Source organism: Columba livia, chromosome 8 (genome assembly GCF_036013475.1).
Source record: "Columba livia isolate bColLiv1 breed racing homer chromosome 8, bColLiv1.pat.W.v2, whole genome shotgun sequence".
NCBI lineage: Eukaryota > Metazoa > Chordata > Aves > Columbiformes > Columbidae > Columba > Columba livia.
Window position 1 is genome coordinate 5,163,144 of NC_088609.1, and position 15,230 is coordinate 5,178,373.

Sequence of the window (15,230 nt, forward strand, 5' to 3'; positions counted from 1 at the left end):
TTCTATGAGTTAAAAGTTTCAGTAAACATCCTACAGTGTTTTCACAGCAACAAAATAAATGAGATTTGTCTTTGGAATAGACAAAGCACTGATTCTCACAAGGGTCTAAATACAGCATTCAATTAAAAGTACACCACTGCTTTTCAGCTACTGATACATAGAGACACACATTTTACTAGAGAAAAACCCATCCACGAACAGATGCTTTTTTCCCCCCTTTTTAAACCAAACATGTTCACCATCAAAAAAGATCGACTAACATTTTGAGCAAACCAATTTCATACTCTTGATTGTTCACGAAAATGAGCTTGATCATCTTATATTACAGCATCATTCTGAAGCACCAATATAATGCACAGATAATCAAAGAAACAAAAAAAGCATCCCTATTGCCACTTCATTGCTTTTTACAACTGCTCAGCTGAAACACTGAAAGCTCCAGCAGACCTCATACTTTTCCTCATCTGATGTCAGTACTACTACTACAACAAACCGTATTATTTTATCAGTTTCCTGACACTTCTTTTCATCTGCAAAGAGCGTTACCATCACTACTATAGGATATTTTAAATATTTCCTTAAAATATTCACAGCAGCCTCTGAAAATGGATAAATGCAACTAGATTTGGAAAGTAGAGGGTAAGCTTTACCCAGATTAGCAGTCAGCTAATAAAATAACAGCAACGGAATATTGCCTGCACAGAATTACTCAGATGACCGGATGAGCTGGGATGCAGCAAAACGCATGTTAATGTAGTTAAGGGTAGATATTCATGAGCAAAAACACAAGTCTCACTAATTAAATGGGAGCTTGTACCCTGGGAACCAGAGGCCAAGAGAGGGATTTAAAGGTCACCATGGAGGCCCATGTTTCCCAGCTCAATGCTATGAGCAAAAGGGGTAAAGGGCCACTGTACTGCGGCAAGATGTGGCCACTTCTCTGCCTGGTCCTGGTCCCTTGACTTTAAAAAAACGTACCGAAGAGACTGGAAGAACAGTGAAAAACTATAAAAATAATATCTGTTTCTACAACAAAAAGGACAAACTTTGAACTTGTCTAACTCCTACACTCTAACTTGCTTCTTGGGGAGATTTCATTAAATAGCAGGAGTCTCCAGCCTAGCTGACACAAGTTACAACATCCAGTGTCTGAACCCAAAACCCACATAAACGAAGCCTGAAATAAATACAGATTTGTAGAAGTAATGATTACTTGCCATTTTTACAGATCACATAGGAGACGGGTAAATTCTCTACCATTTAGTCTTCACATCGTGGTTTGATAGCCTCCTAAAAGCTACGTGCTAGCTCATCCACAGCTGTTAAAAGCAGATGCAGAAATTACTAGCTGAAATTATACAGCCTGTGCTGTGCAGGTCAGAGTAGAAGACTGCACTGATCTGATTTCTGGCCTTAAAACCTATGAATCTACACTGAAGATAAAATTTTAAGCAAGTAGTTTTACTGTTTTTCTAGATCACCAAGCCAATAAGCACACTCTCTCTCAACGTGCATTAAATATATCAACCCCCTAACATGTTCTGCTGTGCCAGATAACTTACACGGACACTTAAACACAGCAACTCCCTTGTGAAGGCAATAGAGTAACTCTGGCTACGCCGCTGAGCCAGCGGCAGGTGAGGCTGCTCAGTCCTGCCGAGCAGCACGACGTGGGTTCAACGCAGAGCTGTGGTGTAGAGGCAAAAGTCACAGCCTACGCGGTGGTCTTCAGGCAAACCACCGGCCCCAGGGTGTCCCTGATGACCGACAATATTCTCAGAGCTGCCTGAGAGCAAAACCCAGAGTGAGCTTGTCTGAAGCTGCAGCATCACCTCCCTGGGCTCAGGAGCCACCATCACTGAAGGCAAGAAGATGACACCAGGGATGGATCACTATATATTTATGCTCTTCTTACATCCTCCAGAGATCTTTGTACTAACCGTTGCTGATAAGGGATCTGGAGCTAGCTGGACCTCTGACCCAGCGGCTGATGTTGATTGATGAGTGATGCTGGCTTTATGAATAAATAAAAAAGACAAACGACGATGCTGTGACCTGTTGTAGGTAGCTACCCAAACAAACTCACGTGACTCCTGCAAGTGCTGGAGCTAAAAGGAGCACGGCTGTAAATGCAGAAAAAGATCTGTTATCTACTCTCAAGATGGTGTTCTCACAACATTCCTCCTACCTTGGTATCTGCAACACTCAGTTACAAGCAGGCAGCATTTACACATTTTAAGGAAAAGTGTGGAATCCATGTATACCACTCTCTCTCTCTAGATATATAGATATATAGATATATATATATATATATATGACACCAAAAATAGAGATGCGCATAAGTGTGGTTAATATTTCAACCTGTCCCTTAATGATGCAACCCAAATGCCACAGGTACAGGGGTTTTCCTGAAAAATATTTCACATGTTCTTTTCACTGATGGGATTTGTCAAGCTAGTCAAGGTGGAATTGTAGAAAATTAGTGTTTACCTATGCTGCAATACCTGGATCCAATCATACCAATTACATATAATCACTACGTGCAGAATTTGGGGACAGGCACGCAAACAAAGAAACCACGCAACAGAAACAGATGCAAGGCACCAGCGGAGAAGCCTCAGATCCAGCTTTTGGGATGCAACCCTCTGTCCGGTGCTGCAAAGCAGCTGTTTTCCAGGGCACAACAGCACATCTGTCCCGCAGAGCGGCCCAGAGCAGCTGTGATTGAACTGAGCTGTAGTTGAGGCATCGCTCAGGATATGAAGCAAAGAAGGGAGTCAAAACCTGCCACATCATTCCCCGGTCCCAGGACCACAGAACAGTAACTGCAGAGCTGGGGCACAGGGGGAACCAAGTGCCATAACAAACACTCCAGTGCCGCTCAGTCCAAAACCTCTGGACGTGCTCAGGTGCGATGCCAAATCCCCAGGAAAACAGAGCTCACCTGAGCGGTGAGAGCAGAAATGGCATCAATAGTATTCCGTTTCTCAACCACCACCAGTATCAACACCTCGCTTTCCTGTTTTCTTTTTTAATGTGTCTCTCAACCCAATTAGCATCCAAGAAACATAGCTGATGGGAAAAAAAATTCTGTACGACACACATAACTTCTGAATATAAAGTGACTATCGCTTACACGGGACAGGGCAGTCCCGAGACACTTCAGACTTGAGGTCCTTGCTCACTGGAGGTGGTGAGAGCCAGAGACCTGTCTTCACCAGCACCAGCTCACTGCAGCAAGCTTCCCCATCCCCTCAACAAAAGCCAAGTTCGCTCTATCTTTAGAAATCCAAAGGTGCAAATTGTTTGTTTACCACTTCACACGTAGTTGGCCTAATACTGCCTTAGTTCTTTCCTTCTACAAGGTCACTTTTGAAGTGGTTTTCTTCCTTAAGCCCTGTGAAATTCTGTGTGAGACAACCAAGACTATTTCAGTTAGGAAGTACTTTGGCTGGGTCAACTAGTCTCTTCCTTTGGCTAATGGAACCTGTGTCCAGGACCTCAAAAACAAAGCCTAATTTTTAAAAAAACCAAGCCAACAACAAAACACATTGCTGATGATTTCTGATTACAGTATTGATTTTTTTCCTGTTTTCTCTGCATTTTGTTTTGAGAGGGGATTTTTTTTGTTGTTGTTGTTTTTTATTTTATTAGAGTAAATGACATATTTCCAAAAGCTGGAAAAGAGCATCTTTTAGCTGACAATTGAACTGAACATTAAATGAAATCTGCAAAGCCGTTTTTCCCATGCACAATCAAAAGCTGACAGACAGGGAAGCACAGAGTGCATAAAGAAGAAAAAACACACAGGCAAGCCGAGGCAGAAAGTACAAAACAGCCATCCTGAATCAGCTCCGAGCTGCTCTAATGGAACCAGGGTCACCCTGACAGAAACACAGTCAGATCACAGAGAAAATTTAATAATTTCTTACTGCAGTCTGTAAAAGCCGGGGAGGATTTGAAAGTGTTTTCTGCCAAATGAGCAGTTCTGTATCCACCGCTCAGGCACACGTGCCTCTTCCCAGTCACCTTCTCCTCCCAGCACCCCGCTGGAGCTGATGGGAAACCACCGTTCCCATCCCATCCTGCCGGCAGGGAGGCTCCCAGTGAGCCCGTCTTTTCCTGACACACTGCCTCGCGTTTAACCTTTTGATCCCCCTTCAATTCCTGAGCGCTGACATTATTCACATTTCCTATGAACTCAATTCTGGGAGAGGCACCGCGGCACACGGCCGGTGCTAACTTCGCTAGGCGATACAATATTCAATCTGTTTTATCTCAGGCGTTAAAGTCTAGCTATCTGCCAGCTGCCTAATTGTCAGGAAGCTACAGGAGCGATGCTGAAATGTGTTGCGACAACAGCAGCTCCGAAGCGTGGGCGGGGAAGGTAGGGAAGCCCCGGTTGCGGGTGCTCCCAAGCACCTTGCTGCAGGGATGCAGGATGCTCATCACAGCCCTCCTTCCCTGCCCTCCATCCTCACTGTTCCTACAAGAAGTATTTCTGGGGGCTGACTCCAGGAATTCCAGGGATAACCCTTCTCCCATTACCACGTTGCTTTTAATTAGGGAAGTGTAGGAATGTTTTTCAAATGTGTAGCCTACCCGTCCCCAAGCAGCTCTGCAATAGGGGAATGGAAGAATCACCATGAAATCCCAGGAGCAGCCATATTGCATCAGGAATCCATTTAAATAGTCTCTGACCAGAGCCAACAGGATGCTTAGGGGACCAAAAAACTGAAGAGGGTGCATATGTGGTGCTCCATTCACAGCATCCCTCCCTAGCTTTAACAGTAAGCTCCGGTGTGCATCACACCTACCCCCTTGCCCTTCACTGCTGTCCTGAACCAGGACTCCCCAATGCTGTGTACACTACCGTATCTTGCCCATCCTCATCACTGATGGCAGAACATTAAATAAGCAGGGTTTGGGGATGATTTTTCCCCCTGTGGTGGTGCAGAGCCGGTCATTTCACACAGTTCCCTGCCACTGAGAGGCCGTGGCACGATCCACTGGGGTAAGACAACAGAAAAGCGTTAAGTTGCTGACATACACAGAGCAACACTTTCCATCCTGGGAAACCCTCCGTTAATCCACGGTGGCTGTGGCAGTTAAAAGGTCATTGTCCTCCAGATCTGCCTTCCAGATTAGGAGAAAGTAATTCAGAGCCAGCCTGCACCAGAGAAAAAGGCATACATACAGATACGTTTGCTTCTCAACACAGAAGCTTCCCACATCTGAGACACCAATATTTGGATCTGGGCCTGTGAAACAGAGCCAATTTTGTTAAAATTTAAGCATGTGGAAATACTCCACAAAATTAGCAAACCATGTCTTTTGTAAGTTATCCTCACGCCAAGAACTGTCCTAGGACATCTCAAGCTCCACCAGCTTCTGCACGCCTGATGGAGTGACGCTTCTTGCCTTCGCAGGATCTGGAACCTCAAGGATCTAATGAACCTCAAGGAATTTTTACACACCTCAAAACATTAAACATGTACTTCTCTGTGCCAGACTCCAAAATGGGCTACAACGTGTAGACAAAGTGATCTGAATAAGCATCTTCCAAGCAGCATCAGCAGCCAGGGAAGAAAGCTGAGGAAGGAGACAGCTGCTGTCCCCGGTTTAACCGGGGAGCTCAGACTCATACAGACTACACACTAATCTGCTGCCTGTGCAAGTCATCCCTGGTGACAACAAGAATAGTGAATTTGTATCGTTCTTCACCTCCATCCTTCACTTTTCTCTCCAGCTTCTCTAAATTTACTCCTTCCCTTTCAGTCAAGGATATTTAGGACCCCTAGTCTGTTTTCTCCATCCAGCCAGGCACCCACCAGCACGTATCAAGATCTTCCAACTTTCACAACATTACATGTTAATTATAAGCCTGGTGACTAAAACTGGAATGAGAACCAGATGGTTGGTGGCAGCTCAGGAGGTGCATCACGGCCACCTCTCTGCTCCAACTCGAGTGTCCCAGGAGACCTACGTGCTTTCAAAGGCACAGAATGTTCACAACTGCCAGAGCCTGCAACAAATGTGCAAATGTTTGGACACTGAAAGATTACTTACTGGTAAAAAAGAGGGGAGAGGGGCTGCACAAATACCTGGGGACAGCCTGGCAAATACACACAAGTTATGAAAACAAAGACTATGCAAAGAACCCACAAGGTTTCCTGCAATCTGCCTAAGTCGTTCAATAGGAAATTCTCACTTTAAGGTATTTTCAGTAGTCCACCATGAGTAAAGTTTCTCTGCTCTTGTCTGTCCCCAACAGCATCTTGTGCACAGCTTTGTCCTTGGCCTGGATGGGGCAAAGCCGGTCACAGCAGCACTGTGAGACTATCGGGACAACAGGCAGCGACACAACAGCTTACAGCATGACCACTAGAAAACATTCAGCTCCAATTCTGAAGTACAGAAGAGCTACACCAGAAGGTAAAAACATTTGCATCCTTTCCCCAACAGCTCTCAGTCACCAGCTGACTCAGTAGAGATGCCTCAGTAATACACAAATTACAAGAGCTGGTAAAAGAACAAGGAAAATAAAGTAACAGGGATTACTGTGACCCCAATACTTCTCTCTTTCTCTGCCCACAATTTTCTTTACTCATCCACGCACAGTAAAAACAAATTGTCAAGTTTTGATCTTGCAACTACTACAGAAGTTCTTCCTGTGCTTGAATAAATTTTGTCCGCTTTTTTAGTTCTACTTGTGCCCCTTCACATATATACTGTTTATCTGCATTGAGCACACTGGAAAAGAAGATGGGAGGGGCATTACCCCTTAGTCCTAAGTGTTTCCAGAAAAGAAAAAAAAAAGCTGAATATTTGTTGAAATAAATTTTGCAAGGTATTCAGGCTTTCCAAAACTGAATATTACTTACTGTCTGCTCCTGCTAAAGGCAGCATCAAGCAGCAGAGGATGGCTGCTGGCACAGTGAGTACTGGGACGCAGAAGTTAGGCACCATATTCCAAAGTAGAGCAAGTCCTCTTCAGTCTGAGGCAAGTGGTCAGTACATCCAGTGTTACAGACACAGACTTACTCCTGCAAAGCAAGAGGATGAAAGGAAATTATCAATGTGGCACACAGATTAACTGCTCATATACCAAGCTACATTGTAAAGACATTGTTACAAATACTTTTAAAATTAAATTTAACTATTTTTCCTGCTTGAGGAGTAGAGCTCCACATTGATGTCCCAAATCCAATAAGCTGTTTTCAAGGGTCATGAGGCATAGAAGCAAGCTCATATCCAAGTTCATCTTCATATCCAGACTCTGTTATGGCCTATTGATACATCCTTTTGTTGTTCTTATTCATAACAGTTCTGAAGTTGTACATTACAATACAAGAAATAGTATTAAGCTCGTGTAACTCTTCCTTGTCCACCTGCCCAAGAGAGACATGCTTGATTGCATCTGTAAGGTGCTTTGCACTAAACTAAGCGTTAAGCTTAGCTTGGCCCACCCAGCTGGGCTGGTAGACACCAGACAAGTCTCGACGGGTCCAAGGAGGAGAAACCGAAGCTGAACTGGATCAGCTGTCAGGTCACAGAGCTACCAGAGTCACAGCAGAAGGTTATTAAGAAAAGTGTCTATAAAGAGAAACTTTACCTAAAGCACACACCTAATCTTCCACCTCCCAAAAACTGAGATGACTGTCTAAAAGCATTGAGGATTGCATATTCCTTCTCCAAAAAAAGCAAATTATTTTGGAAATCAGCTTAACTGGGGCATCTGCTTGGGTACAGGCATACAGATAATTCCTTGAAATCCAACCAAAAATAAGGCAGGTATTTAAAAATAATGCAATTTCTGTATAACTCCCTTCTTTATCTTTTCATGAGAAGATACTAATTTTATTTTCACCAAGTCCTGCCTGTTAAGACAGATTTTGAAGGAGCCAGAAAGGCCCGTTCCCTCAAAGTGACCACACTCAGCTCCCTCTTTGAGCGCTGGGCAGCGCATCGCAAGCTCAGGAGTCATTCAAAAGCTGATGAGATTCTCGTTCACCAAGCTGCAAGAGTTACCCAAAGTTGGCAACACGCATTAACAGTGAAAACATCTCATGCTGGCAGATGCCAGCCTGAGCAGAACCCACGAGTACCCACGAAGCAAAGTATATGCAAATGCACGGGTTGTACCTGGCACGACCCACCATTCTTATTCATGTTGTCAGACACTTCAAAAACATGTTCAAGACTGTTCTAACACAGGTATTACTGCATTTTGCTGGGTTTTTGGAAGACGAGGTATCTTCTTCTTTGAGAACCACGGAGCTTTTAAAGGAAGTATAACATGTTATGAACATGTTTACTTCTGACAAAAACATAGTGCTCAAAGAAGCCAGCAATGATAGTGCTGAGGGAAATCCGCGACAAATCTCAAGAGAATCTACCTAGGCAAATATTTACCTCACATTGTGCTGCCAAACAGCAGATCATGGTTCTTCTCCATTCTGTTACTGTATTTGCACAGTAAATCTTCTCACACGTTGTAATATCATTCAACACTGAGAGATCTTTATTTATGCGATGTCTTCTACAGCCAAGACATCTGAAAATACTTTACAAAATAACCTAGTTCTAACCTAGATGCAGAGAGAATACTGATCATCTCATCCTGCTTTTATTATCTCAATGAGAAAGCATAAATCCAAGCAAGCTCAGTAGCAAGATTCTGAATACTGCAAAAGAGGCTCTTCATACCAGCCACACACTCCGTTCTCTTTGTTGCTCTCCAGCCTTCATATCCTCATTCATCTCTCACCAAAGAATTACTAAACGCACCATTAACAGTTCTTGCACTACAGAGAGATAGTTGTATCTTACACAGCTGCATAAGCTCTATTCCAATGGTAAAATCGGTTTAGTCCCTGGGCAGTTTGGCCTGTGTGAGCCAGTTCTCCAGATTTGGCCCACATAGGACTGGGAAGAAGTGCCTGGATTAAGAGAGAAGATTATGTCTCTAAATTCCGCATGCACGGTGCTAATTTGTGCAGCCCAGAGAAGCAAACCCACTGAAGCACACTTGAAGCAGCATCACGTCCTGGCTCAACGGCAGACAGAATCGTAAGAGGCTACTCTTCTTGTTGGGGGGAACACCAAGGGTTGAAATTAGTGTGTCAAAACTAATGATGCGTGTCATACTCTCTCAGATTAGGACAGAGAACAAGTATTACAGGTAGTACGGAAAACACCTTAAGTACGTATCAGACCAGGCTGGGGATGAATAGCTTTCAGAGAGCCTTTCCTCTTTTATTCACCTCCATTAACAACAAAAGCGCCTGATCTAATGGCGTATCTTGAGTGCAGATTGCTCAGAAGTCACAAGAATGGCACCTCCAGAGCCCTCACTCGGGGTAACTCTCAGGAACACAAGAACCTCAGCTGAAGAATAGGTCTGTCTCTTGATTTCTCTCTTCTCTCAGCAAATGTGATTAAGCTTCTCTCCAGTTTCAAGCCTGACAGATTTATAACTTTCCTCTCAAGCCCATGAGATACATACAATGCGCATCGTGCAAAACTGATGAATTGTCAGTTACCCTACCAGATGCTTTATAGACTTCATCTTTTTGCAACTGTTTAGTGCTCTATAATAATTTACCATCTGGAAGGAAAGCCAGATTTTCTTATGCAAGACTGCTGCCTGTCCCTCTAAAGTTAATAGAGCACCTTTGGCCCTTAAAAGGATCAAACTTTGCTGCTTCTTCTTTCCATGGTTGTTCTGCCTATGGAAAAGCTGCCTGCATTCAATATTTAAAGCCCTTTAAATTGGAATGTTTAAAAATTTTATAAATCTCAGTATCTGTCATTCTCTTTTGAAACTGAAAATCTGAAAAAGCCTCTCCCAGTGGTTCAGCTCTCCCATATTTAGAAATGAGGTGCTCTCTCCCAACAAGACAACCCAGTATTCAAACTAAGATGACAGGGTGTTCGCTGAAGCTCAGTTAACCCTTCGAAGGCCAGTGTTACTGTGACATTTTTGAATGGCTGTCTTGAAGAAACATTAAATGCTCCCTTTCCTGGGGCTGGAAGGCAGCATAAGAAGGAAAGTAGCTATAAACCAAATGTTGGTAGAATTTTGTAACAAACTAAACAAATAGAGTCAGTATCACTTTGGTAAAATCAAGTCCAACAGCAACCAAACAACTAATGCTCTAAAGACTCCTGGTGTTTCTTTTCCCCAGTAACCTCATGCCTCTCTCTTGCATCTGGAATTATCTCCTGTGCACCAGATGACCTCAAGTCCCTTCCTTTGAAGGCCTCCTTTAATCTCGCTGCTTTGGCCAGCTTCTCACAACTGATATTGCATTTGGGAGTCCAGACACTGTAAAAAAACGTCTTTCAAAAATACACGTACATTCTCATTGCTACTTCTGCATCTGGTGCTGGCAATATTATAAACCCGAGACCATGTAACCCAAAAGGAGACTAAGGCTAAGCACTCCAGATGGCTTTGGAAAAACAGCTCTGAGTTTAGTAGGCTAAACTCCTGTCTCCGCTCCAAACTCAGTGTTAGAACTACTGAGTGCTAGGTTTGGCAGAAAACTACAAAGCTGGAAAGCAAAACAGCAACAAAAAAAAAAAGCAAATTTCATTTAAATATAGCTAATTTTGCCATGGGGCAGGTGGATGGAAAAAAAAGGCGGTCTTGAGAACATTTTTGAAACCTACATGGTTTGATTCTTTCAGACAAGCAGAAAAGGCTGGACTCATTTAAAACAGAGCCAAGAATACCAACAGCTCATATGGTACCAAGAAATTCTGGCAATGAGCACGTCCCACAGGAGACTGAAAAGAGATTAGAAAAAGCAGTCAACTTTAAAGAGTCAAGAGGAATTTCAAAGCAGCACTGAATAGCTCATGTCCTCTATGAACTCTCCTGGAAGCTAAACTGAACTGAAGCAAGTGTTACGTGGGTCACTAGCCATGAACAGCACAGTGAAGAAAAGCATCCCCATAGCAAGCCAGCCCATTCCAAACCCGGGACAAAAATACCGCACTAAAACCGCTTTCTAAGTTTAAGCTACTTTGCAACCCTAAGTATCTAACAAGTCAGCATAAAAATGTTCCCTGCAGAAACCCCTGTTTGCCCACAGAACTGCCAGGTTCAGTTGTGTGTGCAATTACTGATACTGCATTTGCCGTGAAAAGTGGTTAAGAGACTCTCTAGAAACATACAAGGCAGGAAGGTAAGCCTAGTGCATAAGCAACGTCCTTATCTGACCTGGACATGTAATAGTATCTTTTCATAAAGGAACCTGAAATAATCACGTTTGCTTTTCAAGCTGGAAACTTCTTAAACATTCTCAACGTGAGCCCAAGGATGCAGGTCAGGAGATACCAACTGGACATCACCCAGACGATAGCAAAGAAGGGGCTAAAACTGCATCAGCTTCTCTCAACTCCACCACAGGCACAACACAAAGAAACTCAGTTTTCCTTCTGGACACGTACCCACAACTTTGTATTTTACACAAATATCCTGAAGGGGAGCCAGTGTTTCAGAGGGACCCAAACACATGAACACTTTGGGGTGTCACACAAATTATGGTAATTAAGAACTGACGGAGAAAGGAGGGAGCACATGCCATGCAGAGCAACGAGGCAGCTATTTCTTGTATTAAAAATGAGAACAATAATTGGCTACAGCTCAACTGCTTGACTCTCTATAACACCTCATCTGTGCTCTGAAGGAGGAAAACCATGATGCACCATATAATTCAAGATCATCATATTGCACACATTAAAAGTTGTAGAAGCACAGTTACACACAAGTTAACGACTTTTGAAGGTTTCACTTCACTGCATTAGTATTCCTTTATCATAGATTTCTTTGTGCTTTTCTGCAAGAAATGAAATATAAAGAGACTTGGGGAGTACAGCAATATGGCCAAAAAAGACAAAATGAGTCTCATTTCACTCCAAACTCCCACATGCAGGGAAAATATTAGAGAGATACAGTGGGGAGATATATGGAGATGGCAGCACTCGCACAGATTTAGGGAGGGACTTCATATAAACTCGCAACACAGTAAAATGGCCAAAAGCCAAAGCAACTGCTACATGAGCAAAGGTATCACCTCCAGCACCCAGGTGTGAGCAGGACTAGAGCATCAGCCTGAAGCCTCTCGAGCCATCTGGAGAGAAGGGATGAGCAAAGCAATTGAAGAACCAGGAAGGATAAAAATCTCTGTTAAGACATAAGTGCTAGACAGACTGGCTAAGCAAGATGGGGATTTGATAACCATCTGTAGGAACAAGAAGGATACAAACACCAAGAAAGCAGTGGAGGAGTGTAATTAGCCACAGGCATATAACTGTGAGTAATGGAATGAGATAGAGCAAAAGAAAGTGTCTCAAAAAACCCAACCAACCAACCAAACACCAAAACAATACAACACACCCGAAGAGAGAACACGAGAACAGACCCCAGCAGGAAAACGTTTCATCTTCTGTTTGGAGGGAAATGAAAAATGGAGTAAAAAAAAAAAAATCCCATGATCTAGAAAAAACCCTAAACAGAGGCAGATTGGTATAGAACGGCAAGAAACATTGAGAAGTACTTAAAAAAGATTCTCCTTAGTTTGGCAAAGCATTAAAGAAACTATGGCGAAGACTTCAGCAACAAGCTGGCCCAGCTACAGATTCTGTGAGCCCCAATACACAACCACGACCTGGCCCCGGAGAGGAGCAGAGGGAACGACAAGTGTTAAAGCAGGATGCGAGAACAGCGTGGATTCTCCTGTCTGCCTTATTGGCTACATTTGCTTCTGAAGATATTAATTTCTGAAGGTGTCACTGCCTGCAGACAATCCTAGATAAAAAGGAGGATTTTTTCCACTGGAACAAGGATTATGAAGGGGCCTGTTAAATAACGATGACGATAAGTCAAAAAGTCCACTTAAAATATAGATCAGCCTTGAGCCTCACAAGCCCAGCCATCACTCACAGTGAGCACTAAATACAGATTGCTGTAGATCACCCTATCCAAGTGTATCAGCTCTTAATGTCTGCTGTAAAGTCTCCTTAAAAGAAGTAAACTATTGCCTTTCAACAGAGTTCTTTTAGATTTATGTAATAGGTTCAGCAGTGCAACCAGATGCATGGATTAAAGATCCAGGACAGTAGAAAATCCTACAAAACTTAAAGAGAAATTCAGCTATTCCTCAGCTATCAGCAAACTCCACTAATGTGAAGGAAAGTGTTCATGCGTTCACTTCCACAGAGCAAGAATTCTAGTGCTTTTTCTACAAATCACTACACACGTGACAATATATTCTTAATAGAAATGACTGTGCCCTTACAGGTTCGCATTCAGCACAACGGGGAAAACAGTGTAAAGGTTAAAATCCAAAGGTAGCAAGTCCAATCCTACAAACCCCAACTCCTTGCCATCAAGTTCCGCACATCCAGGATGTAGAACAGAAGGTTTAAAACTGAGATGGCTGCTTGCAACACACCACAACTGACAACTATTTACTGTACGGCTGTGGTACTGCTATTTCTGTATCTGGCTCCAACGATGCCAAATATGCTGGTTCTGCATTTCTCAGACCGACCGAACAAGCAAAGTGGAGCTGATGTAAAATCCAGTAAGCATCAAAACTATCTTTAACCAAAACAGCAAGAATGCAAATGATCCATCAGATGAGGGATAACCTGCCTTTCCTTTCCTTCAAGGATTTTTGTATAGTGGCTTCTGGCTTGAGATCAAACTAAACCCTAAATCAATCATAATTCAAACTAAATCAGTTTCTTATTCATGAGAACCTCTTTGCTCTGTTCATGTGTCTACTCAGCTTCGTTAGTGGACTCAATGCAGAGACTTTTGAGAGATCTCCTGGAGGTGAACCCACTCTCCAGAAGCCTCCTGGGAATTTCAAGCAACCACTAGAACACTTTCCCCTGCAGAATCCACAAAGTTGGACCCTATGAGAACATGATCTTTCAGGTATTTTATTATTTTCTCAATCATTTTTGCTTCAGCCAAAGTGCAACGCATGTAAGAACTTTCTTCTGAAAGACTGGCTCTTTTAAATGAAAAATCCCTTACTTTTGCTGGAAGTTCAGTTATGTTTTATATAACATAGCATACTATTGGGGTCTGCCCACTTAATGGTTTTCAGATTAACAGCTCGTTCCAAAGCTGTTTTTGTCAAGACCTTGATTTCTGACATTTGCTTATCTTTTATGTTTAGAAAGACTGGGCACAATACTAGTACCAAGTCTTCATTTTTAGCAGTTAAAAACTGATGCAAAGAAATAATTTCCCCTTTTAGCAGTACCCTTCTCTTCCTTAATTGCTGCCTTTACTTCCCATCATCCAGTAAACCCAATTTTCACATAAGAAAATGGCACTGATTTGCCTACATTATTTATCTTCTATGTATAGTCATTAGTTCTTCAAAGACCACCTTGGATCATTCAATTTTCTTTTTACACTCTTGATACGCTCTACTACTAATACCTGGGAGTTGGATTTAATCTCTAACAGCTTCTCAAACCTGCCATCTAGCTCACGTGAGTTATTCCCAGCCTTGCTAATTTAACTGCTTTTCCCAGCTTGCTTTCTTAAGTTCTGCTATTGGATTCAAACCACATCAAGGAACTGTTTCACTGTTGTTTCTTTTCCTCCCACAATTTTCTTTTCTGCTCTTACTTTCTCCCATTTTAATTTTAGGGCTGCTCTGAGTAACTTGTTCACTTTCCTTTAAATTGTCCTTTCTGAAGTTTAGCATCATTCTCAACATTTTGATCATATTCTTGGCCCCTCCAGGCTCTATGACCGTACTCATGCACTATGTGCACCGTAGTTGTGGCCACTCATGAAGACATATGTGGAGATCCTACAAATGACTTTAACCTTGCTGACTCAGCAGCAGCTTGACAAACACAAGAGTGATTAAACACTGCTGAGCAAGAATACTTGTGTCTGGAGCTATTTTAAGCCGGGCTCTGGAAACCGTGCACATGCTGGTGACAAAACCTCCAACACCGCCTCGTAGGCGCTGTCACGTGCGGCCATTGAGTAACAAGGACTTACTGCTCAGATCCTGCTAACGGAGAGGATAATCCTCCTCCACAGGACCACCAAGCGCCCGTGAAGGGGCAAGTTCACCAATGTGTCTTGGCTGCTGCCCATTCTAGACGTGGTCACCACCAGCAGAGGAGCAGCACCAACACACCAGCCCAGGTTCCAGCCCCAGCCAGCTCAGAGACCGTGC

The 15,230-nt window shown here is 43.0% G+C and overlaps 1 protein-coding gene across 21 annotated transcripts in view; it reads right to left on the reverse strand.

Moving 5' to 3' along the window:
* The window catches only part of PTPRF (protein tyrosine phosphatase receptor type F), a 384,390-nt gene that overhangs the window by 244,504 nt on the left and 124,656 nt on the right, over nucleotides 1-15,230 (reverse strand). For all 21 annotated transcript variants that reach the window (XM_065071624.1, XM_065071626.1, XM_065071648.1 and 18 more), the window contains one exon: nucleotides 6,885-7,046. In XM_065071624.1, the coding sequence (XP_064927696.1) occupies nucleotides 6,885-6,969 (85 nt within the window). In that variant the 5' untranslated portion in view covers nucleotides 6,970-7,046. The remainder of the gene's footprint in view (nucleotides 1-6,884; nucleotides 7,047-15,230) is intronic.